Genomic DNA, 18,790 nt, shown 5'->3' on the forward strand with positions numbered 1-18,790 from the left:
CCGCGAGGGGAAACCACCATCACCTCACTGCTGAGGGGACAGAGAGCCCCCAAGGGTGGAAACGTGGGGGGAGGTCTCAGAGTAGCTAGGGAGAGAGAACCCGTATTTGTAAAGGAGTCGTTGTAAGGTGACAGCAGACCCAGAAAGAACACGAGAAATGGACTTCTATCTTTGTCGGGGTCATCCTTTGTAGTGCTGTAAGTTGTTCTTCAGAAAGCTATTGTTTGGGAGTTTTCGCTGTTTCTCTAGAATTATTTTTAAATTCTTGACAAAGTGTGTTGGTGTGCGTGAGTGCAGGTGCCAGTGGAGGTTAGAAGCCTAGGATCCCCGGAAGCTAGACTTATAGATGGTTGTGAGCCATGTGACATAAGCCCTGGTAAATGAAGTAAACCTTCTGGAAGAGGGTTGTAACCACTGGGCCGTCTTTCCAGCCCTGGAGGAGTGTGCGTGGGGTTTGTGCATGTGTGTGCCGTTGTCTGAGGGGTCAGAGAGTGTTGGCTTCCCTGGAGCTAGAGTTGCAGTTTGTCAGCTGGCCAGGGGGTGCTAGGACTTGGTCTCCCCACCTCTGCAAAGAGCAGTGTGGGCAGTTAGCCATCTCTCCAGCCCCTCCAGGCCCTTACAGGTGAGCTAAACAGTGGGGTGGGGAGGGGGCGCTTCTCTGCGAATGGCATCATTAGAGAGGAACAGACTACGTGTGGGCGTGAAAGGCTGGGACAGGAACTCGGAGGTGTGTGGTGTGGGAATGCCCTACATGCATTTGAGTTTCCAGTGTAGCTTGGTGCTGGAGTCATTCATGAGCAGCTCATGCGCTTTGGAACAAATGCTTCTGCCGATCCTTGGAAAGCCGCCATGGCTTCTGTGTGCAGTCAGCCAGCTGCAGCACCATTCCCAGAATCCTCTACTGCTGCGGTTTTGACGTTGCCCTGGATCCAAAAACATTTAATGTACAGAACAACCCAGCCACGTGGCCCTTCCAGGAGACATCAAAGTGACAGAGTTCTCCAGACACATGATATACCGCACAGCTGGTCTCAGGCCTAGAGAGGGAGGGAAGGGGAGTAGGGAGCCCTCCTGATAATAAACTGTAGTTGAAACTGTAGATAACTTTAAAACATTAATGTGGATGCTGCATTCCTTTGGACTGACTGAACATATTAATAATTAACAAAAAAACCAAGCTCGGGCTTATCATATAAGGAAGGCGGTGGGCTGGGCCAGGGGACACCAGTCTCAAGAGCCCAGTCACCTGGCGGTGCTTTGTGCCTGTTCATTTCTCTCTCCTCCCTCAGATAAATGCCTAAAATTTGCAGAGGTTCGAAGGGATAATCCTATGAATAAATAAAGCCAAAATAGTGATAAATCTGCAATGTTCTGCAAAGACCGCGAGGCGGGCTCTCAAAGATGGTCACATTTTGGGGGCGTGGTAGTACATGCCTATAATCCCAGCACTTGGGAGGTGCGGACTGAAGGGAGCTTCAAGGCTGCCTTGGCTATCTAGTGAGTTTGAGGCTAGCCTAGGTTACTTGAGACCCTAGTGAAGAGCCTGCAGTTCTCTGACCCAGTGTTTCTCACCAGTGGCTGAGCCAAGATGACCCCACCCAAGGTTGTCTGCCTAGTGCCCCATCTCCCCACTCCTGGGAGAGCAGCCACACGCCCTCTCCTGTCTGTCCTTGGCGTCTGTTTTTCTGTCTGAGTGAGGCTACTCCCAGCTTTCTGCTCCTGGATCAGAGACAAATACTTGGTCACCAGCCCTGCAGCTGGCTTAGGTTAGAGCCCACCCACTTCTCTGAGGTCTCTTCTCCAGTTCATTGTTCTTAGGGTCCCTGGGGGAAGGGTGGGCCTTTTGTTCAGGCTTCTAATTAAAATCTTATAACATGTGATATTTATATGCACAGTGGATATGCATACTTCCTCCTCAGGAATTAGGAGTATGTTTTGAATAGTTTATGCCATCGGCAAGTGAGTAACTAGCGTGTGTGGAGTCCAGAGGAGTAGACATAAAGATGTCACCCAACTCCGTGCCTTCAGCAATTCGTATTTCTTTGAACCATATAGTGAATCTTCCCGCTTTTTGTTTGGTTCTGAAAAGCAAAGTCAAAACACATGCAGTGTTTACCTTTTTTTCTTTTTACTCAAATTTCCCCCCTCTTTGGGTTTTTCATAGATTGGATGCCAGCACTCAGCTTAGCTGTTGGGAAGGGGCGGGACTCAGAATTCCTGCAGAGGAAACCTGGAGGTCCTAGAAGGCCAGTTTATGGATGGCGGAAAGTTCAGGCTTTCCCCGGGATTACGCAGAAGAGGAGAGGCAAACCTCCCCTCGAGAGCTCTTGGGTTTCCTGGCTTTCTATTCAGAACCCTTCCCCGTGTCCTTCCTCATATTCTGCCGTAGGAAGTTTAATGAAATGGTTGGCTTCAGATTTCTCCTCCTTGGAACCTGAGCTTCTTGGTGGGTGTGGGGGCGGGAGGGTGGGGAGTTGGGGAAAGGGTGAAGAGAGGTGGGGGGGTGTTTACGGTCACATGTGTAAGATAGATCTCCTCATCCACTTGGGGTCTGGACAGAGTTTAAAAGGGGGGAGCTGAGTTTAATCTCAGTAGATAGGATTGCAGCCTTTCCTGGGGCAGAGCCAGGACAGGGGGAGTTGCCTGCCTTGCTGTGTCTCCCTTCCCCCCAGGTGGTCCACACAGCTCAGAAGTTTCCTACTCTGAACTTATAGCTAGCTCAGGACCATCAAAGTGTTTGGAGGGAATCATTTCAATCAAGAGAAAAGTTCTTAAAGTAAAAATAATCTACTTGAATGTTTGAATTTTAAACCCTACTGGGAGATGGTAGTCCTGGGTCTGATGACAAGGCTGCTGGTCCCACTGCATTCCATGAAAATGAAGAGTTTGGCTTGAGGCTCCCGGGGTCCACAGTTCCTTCAAAGTTCCTTTGGGGTAGAGGACACTCCTCCTTCCTTCAGTTTCAACTGAATTCCTCATGAGAAGCTAGTCTGTCCCTGGAGAAAGTAAACTAGGGGTTTCCCAGTGTCAAAGGCTGTTAGTTCCTTCATATAGCAGACGGAAAGTTTTTATTTCTAAGTTGTGTTTTAAACTTGGAGGTTTCCATCTTGCTAGTTATTCGGGATGCTTAACTATACTTCAGTCTTCAGACACTAACCACATCTCATGGTGTGAGAAATTCTCCCCTTCCCCTTTTGTGTTAAGCACTTTCTTAGTAGGACAGAGATATATCTGAGTCTCCATTTCCCCAGATTCCCTGTCTGTGGATTCAGATGACATCAAGCTGAAAATATTGGGAGAAAAGTAGATGATAGAGCATGCATGGGCAGACTGTGTGTGATTGCTCCCTAAGAGGTGCAGCTTAGCAGCTGTTTAGACAGCCTGGTCCCGAAGTGGGTGTGAGAAGCAACTGGGAGAAACTGAAAGTTACACACCTAAGATTAGGGACTCCTCATCTCTGGGTTTTATAGATAAAGGAGGTCCTGGACCCAGTCCTTCAAGGTCACTGAGAGATGCTGTAATTTACCTTTAAACATTAAAAGAGTGGAGCATTTGTATTAGGACACCTTATAAACTATCTTAAATTAGTGGCAACTTCGAATTTACATCGAGTTGGCCTCCCTTTAACCTCTACAGAGAGAAAGAGTCGTGGTCGTCCCCATGGCTGTAGATGAGGAAAATAAACAGGAAAGATGAGGTAATTTACACCATGTCGCAAAGCAAGCAGGAGATTCATTGAGAAGAAAACAAACACTGGGATTGTTATTTACCATTTTTGATGTTCGTGTTTGGAAACTGGATAAAGACCCATCCTTTAGCAAAAGTAGTTATAAGGGACAGGAATGGGGCTACAAGCACATCATGGCTCAACAAGCCTTTAGGCTCAGCAGCACGTGGGCTGCAGCAGGAAGGCCATGAGCTAAGGGCCACCCTTCAGCGTGTTATGTGAATTCCAGGCTGGCCCGTGCTGTACGGTATAAGCCGTCTCCACACAAGCCCACATACAGTGTTAGGAAGAAACTTAGCTCGTTCTTTAGAAGGGCTCTGGTACTCGCTGAGTGTAGCTCTTAAGAGGTTGACTTGAACTGTTTTCTAAGCCCAATAAATGAAACTATAGAAATTTAATGTTAATTGGTTTGGCATAGAGAAGACAATGATCTGGATGTAATTTTTAATACACAAAATCTATAGAGATGTTAAAATAGAACATTAGCTTGTGCTGTAGATGTCCCTTGTCAATTTATGTAATGGATCGGAGAGCCTTTGTCTTCATAGGAAAAACCTTATATACAGTAATGGATCGTGATTGGCAGTTTCCTTTTTCTGCCCCCATTGACTGTTTTCTTCATTCCTGAAACATTTATCAAGTATTCATCTCAGAGATACAGCAGGGGAGATGGCGCTTGGCCTTAAAGGAACTCAGAATCTATTAGAGGAAAAGGCATGTGCCTGCAGGAGAATGCTGGATAATGTGCCAGTTGCCAAAACAGGTCTCAGGGACATTGTTTTAAAGTTACTGAATGATAGGGTCAAACATCAGCTCTTCAGGTTCATAGACCAGATATTTGATCAATGTGACCAGACTCAAGGGGACTGATATACATTTGCTGTCTCCACTAGAAAAGCAAAAATAGTATTTTATTAAAGTACGTTGGAATTTCTATTAAAAAAATAGTCTAAATATTTTTCTTGGCTTTGTGTCTTTTTCACGTAAGAAAGTCAAAACAGAAAGCAGTGTTATAAAGAAGTGAATTGTCGAGACTGGGCTTAGAGTGGAGGTCATGAAGACGATAGTTGGTGGCATTAGTGGCGACTTCTACATTCATGACAAGTCTGCTAGACCCTCGGGATCTGACCTGAAGGATTCCAACCTACTACACAGGTCCTGCTCTTTCTGTGACCTGATTTTATCCCCTAATTGATTAAAGTGGTAGTTTAATTGAAAGTCAGTTGGAGTTCAAAGGCAGTATTTGACAGAGCAAATATACTTAGTCCTAGGCAGGCAGGCAGGCCGTCCGTCCGTCCGTCCATCCATCCATCCATCCATCCATCCATCCATCCATCCATCCATCCATCCGATCCCATGTATCCCAGGCTGGTCCGGAACTCGCTATGCTTCTGCGGATGACCCTGAACCTTTGCTTTCCCCCACCTCTATTTTCCAAGGACTGGGGCTCCAGACATGATGTGCCTTCAGGCTTAGTTTACTCAGTGCTGGAGCAAACCTGGGGCTTTGCCCAAGTGAGGCAAGCGCTCGACCAACCTGGGCTCCATTCCCAGTCCAGCCCTATTATTTATTTATTTATTTATTTATTTATTTATTTATTTATTTATTTATTTATTTATTTTGGTTTTTCGAGACAGGGTTTCTCTGTGGCTTTGGAGCCTGTCCTGGAACTAGCTCTTGTAGACCAGGCTGGTCTCGAACTCACAGAGATCCGCCTGCCTCTGCCTCCCGAGTGCTGGGATTAAAGGCGTGCGCCACCACCGCCCGGCCCAGCCCTATTTTTTAAAACATAGGTGATCTCATTTGTTTTGTTTTGGTTTTATTTTTAGGTGTCTCTCTTGCCCGTTCTTGATACAACTTGAACCCATCCTTCACCATTTCAGTGTAAAGACTGATACACCTTTGTTTGATGCTCTGTTCTGTTGGGCTTGGGGCCCTGCTCTTTTCTTTCATGTTATCCTGGAATTCAGTGCCCCTCTCTGAATGCCCTTCTGGATGGAGTACTCTAAGGCATATTTCCTTCTCTTCTATGTACTTAATGAGACTGGCAGATATGTCTTATTAAATATTGTATCTTTAGCCATTGGATTCGTCTGGGACCCAGGCAAGGTTTAGCTAGATGGGTAAATACTTATGCTGAGCTTTTTTTTTGTTTGTTTGTTTGTTTTTGTTTTGTTTTGTTTTTCGAGACAGGGTTTCCCTGTAGTTCCCTGTAGTTTCTAGAGTCTGTCCTGGAACTAGCTCTTGTAGACCAGGCTGGCCTTGAACTCAGAGATCCGCCTGCCTCTGCCTCCTGAGTGCTGGGATTAAAGGCGTGCGCCACCACCGCCCAGCTTATGCTGAGCTCTTAAATGATTGTTAGAATATTTTCATGAAGGGAAGACACTACAATTTGCACTTGGGATCCGGGATCCATTGGATACTCGGTTTTTATCTAGTCACATGACCTCTTTGGGGTGCCAGCTGAGTAGAAGGAAACCGGGTTGCAGCAGAGTGTCTTTCAGGCAAGCTCCGCCCTGTGAGTATAGTCTTCTTCAGCACTGTGCCGCTCGGCTGCTCCTGCTCCCTTACAACCATGTTGGATTTGTCTGTTGAGTAACAAACCACCCTGAAGCCCAGTAACTTGGCAGCATTGATTTTGTCTCACAGTTCTGAAGTCTGGTCCACGCCCAGCTGACTGCTTCTGCTTTAGTTGTGATCTCGGGAGGCTGTGTCTACAGTGGCCTCTTCTGCCTTGGGGTAGTAGGACATTTTTCTCTGTATAATATGGCCCCTCTCTATGGCCATCTTATACTGTTTCAGCAATCTAAAAATAGTGGAATTTTTAGAAATATGTTTTTACCAACTCCTTGAGATTTTCATGATGCATACAATGTATTGATCATATTCACCCCTATGCCTCACCCCAAGTCTTCCCGCCTTCAGACCCCACTCCATCCTAACTTCCTGCCCATATAGCCCACCGAGTTTAGTTTGAGTTCAGTTTGTGCTCCCTGTATCTTCATGGACAAGGACCATGCACTGGAACATGGACCTACATTCCTAAAGAAAACTGATCAGCCTGCTCCCTCCGGCAGCCTCTCTGTCAATTGTAATTGGAGGTTTCTCTCCTACCCGCCAGTTCCTGAATAACCACTCAGAAGCTTAATATTGTTATAATTGCTTGGCCGATGGCTCAGGCTTATAGCCAGCTAGCTCTTACATTTAAATTAACACTTCTTTTAATCTAAGTATTGCCACATGAGTATGATGTTACCAGTTTGCTGGCACATTGTATCTTGGGCAGCTGGATGGCATCTCTCAGACTCCACCCTTCTTCTCCTGTATATCTGCTTGGATTTCCCACCTGGCTCTGTCCTACCTTGCCATAGGCCAAAGCACCTTTATTTATCAACCAATGAGAGCAACACATATTCATAGCTTACAGAAAGACATCCAGCAGTAGCCAGTGGCTCTTCAGCTATGGGGCTGTAAGCCCATCCCTCCCTCTGTCTAGAATCTTGACTGGCTTGGTTTTGTGCAGGTCTTGTGTAGACTATGAGGTCATGCCCAGAATGCACTCTGATTCGGTCACTCCTACCCAACCTCTGACTCTTATAGCCTTCCCACCCCTCCTTCAGTTTGATCCTTGAATCTTTTGGGGAGAAGGGGTGTGATGTAGATGTCCTATTTGTGGCTGAGCACCACACACACACACACACACACACACACACACACACACACACCACACGTGTTCTTTGCACTCTGACCGATTGTGAGTTTCTACATTGACCTGTGTCCGCGTCACAGAGTTGAGGTCTGGCAGCTGCAGAGACAGTGGGATTCTTCACGTGCTGCCTGACTTAGGTTGGGTAGAGGAAGGAAGTGCCATCGGCCTCTCCTAGAGGCTACCTTTGGAATGTGCACAATGCCTTTCATACTGTATTGTTAGCCCACACCAGCCTGTATTCAGAGGAAGAGGAAGTAGACTCCACCTTTGGTATGAGAGTTGCATTCCTACAGTGAGGAAGGGTGAAGGGTTGAGCTACCTGGAGCCTTCATTAGAGAGCATCTAAAATAGATCCAATAGAGTGTAGTTCAAGAAATACCAAATGTGACGCTAAGTTGGCTTAGTACTAAAGAGGCATGTCTCTTCGTCTCCACATGCAGGGCCCCCGGCTGCACCGTAGGCCTGGCTCTCTGTCTGCACAGGCAGGGTCCCCGGCTACACAGGCAGGGTTCCCGGCTGCACCGTTAGTCTGGCTCTCTGCACAAGCAGGGCCCTCGGCTTCACCGTTAGCCTGGCTCTCTGTCTGCACAGGCAGGGCCCCTGGCTGCACCGTAGGCCTGGCTCTCTGTCTGCACAGGCAGGGGCCCCGGCTGCACAGTTAGTCTGGCTCTCCGTCTTCACCAGCTCGTCCTGTGTTCTGTTCACAGACAGCCATCCTGAGGCGGCAGGGGCGGTACACGCGCTCCACGGTCCCCGTGAATGCAGAGGAGGATGCACAGAGCTTATTTGTCACTGAGGTAGGTTTTCATTTTCCTCGCTCCACCCCTGCCTTTCCGCGAATCTTGTTATTTTAATGGATGTTGTCAAAGAGCTGATGACAGTTTGATGACAGGAATTCAGATGGGGTGTTTTGGGTGTGTGGAATGGTCCCAAATACCCGCGTTTCCAGCGTTGACCCTGTGGACGTGGGCTAAAGGGTGGCTCGTAACAGGAACGCTGTCTTTAGTAGGGACCTTCGTCGTTAGTACAGTGGTAGTCATTGATTTAGCAGTGCATCATGGGATCTTTTGCTCCACTCTTACATTTAACCAGGTGATGATAGCCACACCTGACCGCCCCAATCTGTGTGCGATATAATCACTCATCTGTGTTTGAGCACACAGATAATAGGCTGAACCAAGAGACATCATCAGTAGATTGCATGGTTTCGGTTCCCGTGTGTGTGTGTGTGTGTGTGTGTGTGTGTGTGTGTGTGTGTGTGTGTTTATTCCTCCAGCTGTTTTTAGGTAGAAGAAAATAGTTTCTGTAATTTTGTTTCTTGAAGTGTTTCTTCCTTTAGAAATGAGTTTGGGGGCAGCAGAAGAGAAAGATCCCTGACAACACCAGTTTGATCCCCAGGACCCACACGGAGAAAAAACCCAAATCTACAGGTTGTCCTCTGACCCTCACACATGTCTGTGACACACACACATGCACACACACAAACACGCGCGTGCACAAAATAGTTAAAAAATGAGTTAGGCCATTCTGTGATGTTTAGAGGAGGTGCGTTCCTATCGGTGGAACTGCAGGCCAGCTGAGCTTTTAAAGTGAAGGCCAATTAAATAAGAGAGTTTTAGTGGAGATGTAAAAAAAAATTAAGTCTGCATCTAAAATGTTTAAAGCAGTGTTCTGTCTCTCCGTAAAAATAATGTCCTGTCCCTTTCATTCTTTGCCACATTAGTGCCTTTGGTGTACACACTAGGTGTGTTCATACAGGCTTACACACACACTAGGTATGTTTATAAAGGCTTACACACACACACACACACACACACACACACACACACAAGGTGTGTTTATATAGACTTTCACACACACTAGGTGTGTTTATACAGGCTTACACACACACTAGGTATGTTTATACAGGCTTACACACACATACTAGGTGTGTTTATACAAGCTCTCTCTCTCTCTCACACACACACACACACATTAGGTGTGTTTATACAGGCTTCCATGCTCAGACTAGGTATATTTATACAGATATAACCATTTCTTTAAAGGCAGACTTTGGAAAATGTGACTTCGGACAAAATCTGGTCCGCAGCCTGTTTTCATGGCTGTTTTATCGGTACATGGCCTTGCCCGTTTGTTTACATATTGGGCTGCAGTCGTAATACAACCTACTTGAGTAGAGACAGTGAAGTCCTGAAAGCTCACCGGGTTATGACTCTCTTGATGTCCACAGAAGGTTTGCTGACATCTGCCTTAGAGCATGTGACAAAATCATCACTCAGTTCTCCCAACTCATGAAAAAGTTTGGATTTTTCTTGTTGTTGTTGTTGTTTTAGGGTGGGCAGAACCCTCTGGTATTTTTTTAAAGACTTGTTTGTTCTTTTTTGGTTTTTCGAGACAGGGTTTCTCTGTAGCTTTGGAGCCTGTCCTGGAACTAGCTCTTGTAGACCAGGCTGGTCTCGAACTCACAGAGATCCGCCTGCCTCTGCCTCCCGAGTGCTGGGATTAAAGGCGTGCGCCACCGCCGCCCGGCTTGTTTGTTCTTTTAAAATTGTTTATTTAGTGTATCTGTTTCGTGTGTATGAGTGTTTTACCTGCACATGTATGTGGGCCACATTCGTTTTGGTGCACATGGAGGTCAGAGGAGGGAGCTGAACCTGAGTCCCTTGTAAGACCAACAAGTGTTCTTAACTCCTGAGCCATGCCTCCAGACCAAGTTATTTTATGTGTATGAGTGCTTGTGTGTGTGTGTGTGTGTGTGTGTACATGTGTGTATGTGTGTTTGTGTGTGTGTGTATACATAAACATGTGTAACACCGTGCACACATGGAGGTCTGAAGGCAACTTTCAAGAGTTCGTTCTCTTCTTCCACCTTGGGACTCCAGAGGATTGAACTCGGGTTCTCAGGCTTGGTGGCTACTTCCTTTACCAGTGAGTCCTTACGAGTTTAAATATTTAGGCATCTTATTTCCCCATTTTGCTTAAAGTTGTAGACAGGTGAGTATTCATATATTTCCATTCAAAAACATCCATGCTACCCCTTTGTTCTTCCCCTTGCTCTTCGTCACCTGGGCACATGCCTGTGCCTCAAGGTGGCTTCATGTCTGGTGAGAAGGTGGGCGTTGTGGGCTTGACTTGCAGGCTCTTGAGAGACCATCATGGCTGGATAAAAACAGTAGGAGTGTGCTGGACAGAGTCATGCCTGCCTCCACGGGCCAGCTGTAGGAAAACCCGTAACCACATGTGACTTCACAAGCCATATTCCGGGACTTTGGATTCTAATTCTGAATGTGGTATCTGAAACCCAGGTGTGAGAGTTTTGCTGGAAATTGTGAAAAAGCATTTGTAAAAAATAAAATAACATTTTAAAAATGTTTATAGTTGCGTGCTCAAAGGGAGAGAAGTTCTCACCTCCCCTATCTGACCTTGCTCTTGGCCCTTCCCTCCTATTTATTCTACCTCCAAAGAATAGTCTAGAACACCCACACTCCCTTCCTTTTGTATCTTTTGAAGCAAAGTGGCTTGCTGTGAAGCCTGGCATAAGAAAAATGAAAATTAAAAAAGCACCGATTGTTGTCACTGTTGTGAGTTGGTGGCTGCTCGGGTGGAGGCCACGACAGACAAAACAGTTGGTGTAAATGAAGTGGGGTAAGAACAGGGGCTTTGTTCACAGACAGTTTTACCCCACCCCAGCCCCATAATGAGGTATGGCACAAACACACATGGACCAAGCCGGCTTTAACAAGGGGGGGGGGGCTTCAGCTGCTGAATTCCACCCGTTCATATGTAAAGATGTAGCCTTGTAAATCATCAGACTACACAGCCTTCAGACGGGTGCCCACGTGCCAAGCAGATGGACAAAGGGCACCTTGTTCCTGTGTAGTCATGCAGTGAAGAAGTTCTGATGTAGTGTGTAAACACTAGTGTCACTAAAAGAAGCTTAGCAGTGGAGTGCCCGCAGCACACACACACACACACACACACACACACACACACACACTGAACTTACATACTGATTCGTAAGTATGTGCCTGCATGAGAGACTTTGGGAATGATGCAGGCTTTTGAAACCTCACAATTCTACATACTTTCTCCAACAAGACCACACCTCCTAATCCTTCCCAAACAGTTCTACCAACTGGGGACCAAACATCTAAATATATGATCCTCTAGGGGGCAATTCTCATTCAAATCACCATAGCAGCATAGCTTTCTTTTATATAAAAAAATTGATTATAAGCCAGGAATAGTAATTGCTATTTCAATGTCTCCATAAAAACTGCTGTCAGATCATTTATATTGATAACTTCAAACAGTATCTTTCTTGAGGGTCATGTTTCACTGGTTCGAAGTCTCACACCTCACCGGAGACCCTGCAGGTAGAGCTTTGGCCGTCGATAATTGATGGCTGAACTTTGGAATGTCTCTAGGGTCTGACTCTGCAGAAAGTCACCTGATTTCTGTGTCTCTGTGTTTTTTTTTTTTCTAAACCCCCCACAGTGCATCAAAACCTACAACTCTGACTGGCATCTCGTGACGTACAAATATGAAGATTACTCAGGAGAGTTTCGGCAGCTTCCCAGGTGAGCGGGCTTCAGACGTGTGTGTGCTCAGGAAGACGTGTGGCTTCATTTGCACAGAGTGGTTGTGAAAACAGAGGTGACTTCTGTGTGCGTGGTAATATCTTTTGATTGCAAGACTCGATGTCATACCTTGATGGGGTGAACAGCAATGAGGACGTAGAGGTGGCTTAATTCTGTTCGGAGAGCCAGAAAGTTTCCACTGAGGTGTATGAGAGATAAGGCCACTGTATTGAACTATGCTGCAGTGTGGTTTTACGGTTATTGGACTGGCTACTTGTTAGCATTCATTAACTGTATGGGGTAACGAGTGTCATCCTGACACTTCCTCCATGTCTTTGATGTCTCCAGTCCTCCTTACGCTGTTCTGCTGCATCTCCAACAGTTCTCTGTGTTCACACACCCCGTCCTCTTTCTCATGTTCACACCCGCTGCACATGCTCCTGAGACCTTAATCTCATCTCACCCAGCGTGTACCGTGCTTTGAGCATATTCTCCCCATTCCTGTCCGTCCCGTGCGTCCTCGGGCACCTTTTATGTCATCTGTGCCTCCATGATTTTTACGTATCTGTATAGAGTTTAGGCTTCACTTAACAGAAAGCATGTATTTGTGGTTTTGAGACTAGCATAATTGCTGTAATATGAGTATTTCCAGTTACATTCATTTTTTTTTAGGTCTGAAAGCAATTTCATCCTGTGTATCCATTCCTAGGTTGACAGACACCTAGGTTGGTTCCAACTTAATTCTTGAGACTAGTGCCCTCCTTCTCTCCCTCCCTCCCTCCCTCCCTCCCTTCCTCCCTCCCTCCCTCTCTCTCTCTCTCTCTGTCTGTCTCATGTGTGGGTGTGTGCGTGCGTGCGTGTGTGCCTGCCTATCTGTCTGTCTGTGCATTTCTTCAAAAGAGTATTTTGGAAAGAACCATGTGAAGACTGTGGTAAATAAATAAACGTGTTGAGAAAGCAAATCTTATACAGTGTTTCCCAGGTCAGTTCCTAACCTGCTTTGAAGCTTTAACTGCGAGCACACCGAAAGCAATTGTGTTGGGATAGGTTTGTGGAAAGGGAAGCAGGGCGGGGGGTCTCCACTCTGAGAACTGTTGGAAGACAGCATATTCCACACACAGTCCGCAAAGGAAGTGCAACCGGTGCTGGATCAGAGCAAATGGAGACAGGTTGTTTTCAGGGTCACTGCCGCCCTTGGAAACTTGCATTGAACCCAAATTAGTACGTTCTTGAGTTTGTTCCCTCGGCGAGATTTCGAGCCCTTTGTACTTTTCTCTCTGGACCTTGCTGTTTGTTTTCCTCTCTGTGTGTGGCTCGGCCACTCCTTAGAGTGTTCAGCCAACTTCCTGATCACCTCTTTTTAAACACCAGAGGGAACACTCCCTGCCGACTTTATTTTCTCCGCACGGCTAGGCTTCTGAGCTCTCTAGTTGCCCAGTGCTCACTTGGTGATTTGAAATAATTCCCATTTGATCTAATAAATCCACCTTCCTGGATTGTCTTCTCGAATTGTCTCCATGTAGGAAGATAACTGACTGCATGGAGAGTGTGTTCACTGTGGGGTAGAGTTTAACGTTGGGGAGATTTTACCATTGAGCATCAGTAAGAACGTCTCACCGAATGGAACATTGTAATAGGATTACAGACTCTGGGTTTTGTCTGGGTTAGCTTTGCCCTCTCTGCGTTCCCCTGTCAGACTGACAACAGCTCCCACCAGCTTACATGACAGGGCGTGTGTAGCGTACCCATCACGCCTAGCATACAGCTGTTCTGTAACAACTGTAGCTGTTGGTGCTGTCTGCCATTAATCACTTAAAATTCTGTGACCCCCATAATACACTTTTCTCTCATGTTTTAATATTAAAAAATTGTCCCTCCTAGTCTTTTAATTAGTCCCCAGTTCACTTTCCTACATGCGATAGGCCTCCTAGCTCTAGCAAGCCGTGACTTCATTTCTGCGGTGCTGTGTGGACCCTTGACTGGTTTCCTCATTGAAAAGCAATGGCATGGACTGTGTTATTCTTTTCCAGGGGCCACGGTTGGCTGGTTATAGGCTGGTTCCTCTGATGGGTGGAGATGTAGACTCTTTTGATTATGCAGTTACAAAGCAAATTTTCCTTCTTGTTTTTAAAGCAAAGTGGCCAAGTTGGATAAGCTTCCAGTCCATGTCTATGAAGTTGACGAAGAAGCTGACAAAGACGAGGTGGGACTCTTATCCCCTGTCTCTCTTCCCACGCAAGACTCCCACGGCGCAGGCTTCGAGAGAAGAGCCGACCCTTCAGCCCAAACAGGAACGGGGATGTTTAAATGAAGCAAAGGGAATTTTTAAAATCTATTTTTAGGTTGACTTCAGATCCTGGCTTTATCTGGCCTGCTCAGTATCTCATGTTCTCTGACTTGTGTTTTGTTCTGAGATCACTTGCAAGGGGTTGGGTCAGATCTGGCCGCATCGCTAAGAGATACCAAGATGCCTTAGACCTTGAATTTCGACTGTTTTTCAACAGTGGAAGTGAAATGGCTGTTTCTCCAATGGCTGTTTTATTGCCGTCTGACTTTAATAAGCTCCCTAGCTCTTTGGAGAAAGACGGTACTCAAGGAAGCGTTTAAAGAGGGCGAGGCCTTACTCTTGTCTGCTCAGGAAGGGAATCTCATAAACTTAGTGCAGACCCCTCCGTATCCCTCTTCCTCTCTGTTGGTGCCTCGTCGCGGGTTTAGACCCCTTTCCCCTTTCCTTAGCTGTACACTGAGTACAGCGTTAGCTATCTTTAGAAGGTAATCTTCTAAACATCTTCTAACTATTCTGGAGCAATAGTGTTTCAGAAATAATTCTCAGAAAAGTTAATGTGGCTCACAGTAAACACTTTTAATCCCACCACTCACGGGGCAGAAGCAGGTGGATTTCTGTGAGTTAAGGCCAGCCTGGTCTACATAACGAATTCTAGGCCACCACGGCTACACAGTCTCCATTTTAAAGGTGCTGGTTATATGGCCAGGAGGACCAAGCGAAGGCGTGCATGTCAAGGTGCCCAATAGCTTAGGAAACCCTTGACAGGGAAAGGATTTCTCAGCTCCAGTCACAACAATGCGAAACCACGAAGGCCGATATCAAGGTGGCTCAAACAAAGCTGAGCCAGGCCACCCCACGCGACTTGGCGGTGTCACCTCCGTCTGTTTACCGACTGTCAGGCGTCTCCAGTCTCCGTCACCACGGACTGACGCTGTCAGCTGTATAGTCCACACACTGTGCGGTCCAGTTACAGGAAAGAAAGTGTGAAAAAGCTTTAAGTAAACTTAACAGTTTTATGTTGGGCCATGTTTATAGCTGTCCTTGACTGTGTGCGCCAGTGGTGGCTGGGGCATGCCCTGGCTCTGTGCCCACCGCCTCACACCCAGATCTCACAGGGAAGGTCTTCCCTTGAAGACTCACTCCTATTCCAGCGTCTGCCTCTTTTTCCCTCACCTTTTTTTTTTTTTTTTTTTTTTTTTTTTTGCATCTCCTTCCTGCACAGCCTCCTGTTTCCTTTTCTTTATTCACCTTTCCCTAACCAAGCCTCCTGGAAGCATTTCAGGAATTTTCTTTTGTCCTCTAACCGTGGAGGAGTGTCACTCAAAAACTTTTTTCATGAAACCGGGTGAGGCAGAAAAACTGAGTGGTATGTGGTTTCTGTGGCTCGTTAAATTCTCAAAAGTAAAAACTTGGCCAGGACTAACCCGACCCTTAAGGGAACAGGATATCTAGAAATGTAGGTTCATTTCTCTTTTACCAGTAAACGGCCTCTAGCATGACGTAGAAGTAATGGTGGTAGTTGGACCACTTGGCACAGATGGAATGGTTTTTTTCGTTGACGAAACTCCCAGAAAATAATCAACACAGGGCAGTAGATCGACACGGTGGCGTTTCCCTTCCCTCCTAGGATGCTGCCTCCCTCGGGTCTCAGAAGGGCGGGATCACCAAGCATGGCTGGCTCTACAAAGGCAACATGAACAGCGCAATCAGCGTGACCATGAGGGTAAGAGGGCATATCACCCCGCTTTCCCCCACATGAGGGCGTATCACCCCGCTTCCCCTCACACGAAATGTTCCCAGCACCCCAATAAGTCCAGCTCCAGGGACATTCAACACCTCTGGCCTCCACAGGTACCAGCTCTCACAAGGGCATACACAGACATAGACACATAGTTAAAAAAATTAAAATAAAATATAGAGTAAAAGTAGTTTAAGAAGTTATGCAGAGGGAGGCAGAGGCAGGTGGATCTCTGTGAGTTCGAGACCAGCCTGGTCTACAAGAGCTAGTTCCAGGACAGGCTCCAAAGCCACAGAGAAACCCTGTCTCGAAAAAAAAAAAAAAAAAAAAAAAAAAAGAAGTTATGCAGAAGAAACCAGGGTGAATCAGGGAGAAAAGAAACAGCTAGACGAAGCTCAGGTGAACACAGAGTGTGAAAGTAAACCTGGCAAGTACTGACCGCCAGAATCCCGAGGCTCAAAAGTCCTTCCGTGGCATGACGGGAAGACATTCCCGGTTCTGGGGTGTGAGGACACCCCTGTCTCACAGTTGGAGCTCCTCTCCCTACTTTAGGGTGGTTATGTCAAACCTCAAGCTCTGTGGGTGAGAAACAGTGAGCCGTGGGTGATCATGAAGCCTTCTTAAAACACACAGGCAGGAAGACCGTGAGCCGTGGTGGGGGATCTTCTTCCAGCCGATCCAGCAGCATTGACTAGCTAGCATCCCACTGGGGTTACAAAGTTCTGGCTCGTGTTCTCAAGAGTCATGGTGGCTTATCAGCTCCCACTGTCCATTCAGAAAGAGGAGCTGTCTGAGTTTGTCAGTTCCCGCTGTCCATTCAGAAAGAGGAGCTGTCTGAGTTTGTCAGTTCCTGCTGTCCATTCAGAAAGAGGATCTGTCTGAGTTTGGTTTGGTTTTGTTTCCAGTCATTTAAACGGCGGTTTTTCCACCTGATTCAACTCGGTGATGGATCCTACAATCTAAATTTTTATAAAGATGAAAAGATCTCCAAGGAACCCAAAGGATCCATATTCCTAGATTCCTGCATGGGCGTGATTCAGGTGAGTATGAAAAGCATTCTGACTGCAGCGATACTATGCATGAATGTGCAGATTCAGGGAAACGCTTTTGAACATGGCTGTAATTAGGCTGGAAACGTAACACCTAACCTGAAGAACACAGCCTGTTTTTCATCATTTTAAAGATGGCAGGATACTGTGGTAGACAGGAGTCCTCTAGTGTGCGAGGCTTTGTGTTTAAAACGTGGGTGTGATAATGGGAGAATGAGGTAGAGGGGATCTTAGATTCCTGGTCAGCCTGGGCCGCATAGTAAACCCACATACGGGAATTGTTCACTTTCCAACGTGGAGGCGTGCTCCACTTCACAACTCATCGTGTGTAAAACACAAACACCCTGATTCGTCAGACTCTGCCTGAGTACCGCATGAATGCGTTCCTTCTGCAGGCCTCAGACAGAGGGGCTCTGTGACCATCACGGGACAGTGGATGGATTCAGCATCACCAGAGAAGCCTCCCTCCAAGTGGCATTAGCCTGGAGCTTGATTCTATAAGGAGGTTGTGTCGTGGGGCTAACCTGGAGAAGTCGGGGACATAGCCGACATCGCTCCCGGATTTGATAGGTCTTTTTGTTTTGATATTTACATTCTTACCTGAAATCCAATTGCTTCTTAGTCCTCTAGTAAATACTCATGAGCAGAGAAGGGCTGAAGGGCCCTGTTCAAGTACTTCATCTCCGCACCTCCTGCACCCCAGTCCTGGCCCCCCTGAAGCCCGTGTCCCCAGCTTACTTCCCACTCTTTATTCCTGGCTCCTGTGCGGGAAGGTAGAATTTTAGAGCCACCCCCTTCTGCTTGATTCCAGACTGTGACTCTCCACCCCTCAGAACCGCTGTCCTGAAGATTCTTTCTCTTCACCTTCCCTGCCGTGTAGACGTCTCTGCTCCTTTATGAGATGGGGTCTCGCGTAGTCTAGGCTGGCTGCAAAACTGGACCTTCTGACCCCCCAGTTTCCGCCTCCTAAGTGCTGAGTGACAGGCGTGTCCCCGTGTGCCTGCGCACTGCTAGGGACGGGGCCCTGACCGTCGGGCATGAGACAGTATATGTGTGCACTCTATCAAGTGACCTACCTCTCCAGTCCGTTTTCTTCCTTTCTGTTGTGATTTTTAAAACTTTTTTTTTAAAGATTTATTTATTTATCATGTATACAGTGTTCAGCCTCCATGTATGCCTACAGGCCAGAAGAAGGCACCAGATCTCATTACAGATGGTTGTGAGCCACCACGTGGTTGCTGGGAATTGAACTCAGGACCTCCGGAAGAACAGTCAATGTTCTTAACCTCTGAGCCATCTCTCCAGCCCGATTTTTAAAATTTTTATTTTGGAGGAGACACCCTCTAGTTGCTAGAGTCTTGTGACTGCCTAAGAAGGTTTATATAAACTGGTAACTTTTTTAGTTACTTTATCCGCAAAAACTTATATTTGAGTTGTGTTTGACTCGTCTTTTTAGAAATCCCAAGTAGTTCTTTGACCTCAGAACATGAAAGCCTTTGCAGTGTCTTCTCAACAACACCATGTGTTTGGAGGCATCTGCTATATTCTTACTCCCTGTTTTTATGATCATCTCTTTATAATTAAAAAAATATTATTGATTGTTGTGAGGGGTTCAGGTGGTGGTGAATTCCATAGCATGCGTGTGGACGTCAGAGAACAACATGGGATCCGTTTTCTCCTTCTACCACTAGATGGGCCCT

The 18,790-nt window shown here is 46.6% G+C and overlaps 1 protein-coding gene across 14 annotated transcripts in view; it reads left to right on the forward strand.

The window, feature by feature from the left end:
• Positions 1-18,790, forward strand: part of Dock9 (dedicator of cytokinesis 9) — a 248,407-nt gene that overhangs the window by 123,940 nt on the left and 105,677 nt on the right. For all 14 annotated transcript variants that reach the window (XM_038309779.1, XM_038309780.1, XM_038309776.1 and 11 more), the window contains exons 3-7: positions 8,144-8,233; positions 11,934-12,016; positions 14,150-14,219; positions 15,931-16,026; positions 16,947-17,081. In XM_038309779.1, coding sequence (XP_038165707.1) covers positions 8,144-8,233; positions 11,934-12,016; positions 14,150-14,219; positions 15,931-16,026; positions 16,947-17,081 — 474 coding nt within the window. The remainder of the gene's footprint in view (positions 1-8,143; positions 8,234-11,933; positions 12,017-14,149; positions 14,220-15,930; positions 16,027-16,946; positions 17,082-18,790) is intronic.

Source organism: Arvicola amphibius, chromosome 13, assembly GCF_903992535.2.
Source record: "Arvicola amphibius chromosome 13, mArvAmp1.2, whole genome shotgun sequence".
Lineage (NCBI taxonomy): Eukaryota > Metazoa > Chordata > Mammalia > Rodentia > Cricetidae > Arvicola > Arvicola amphibius.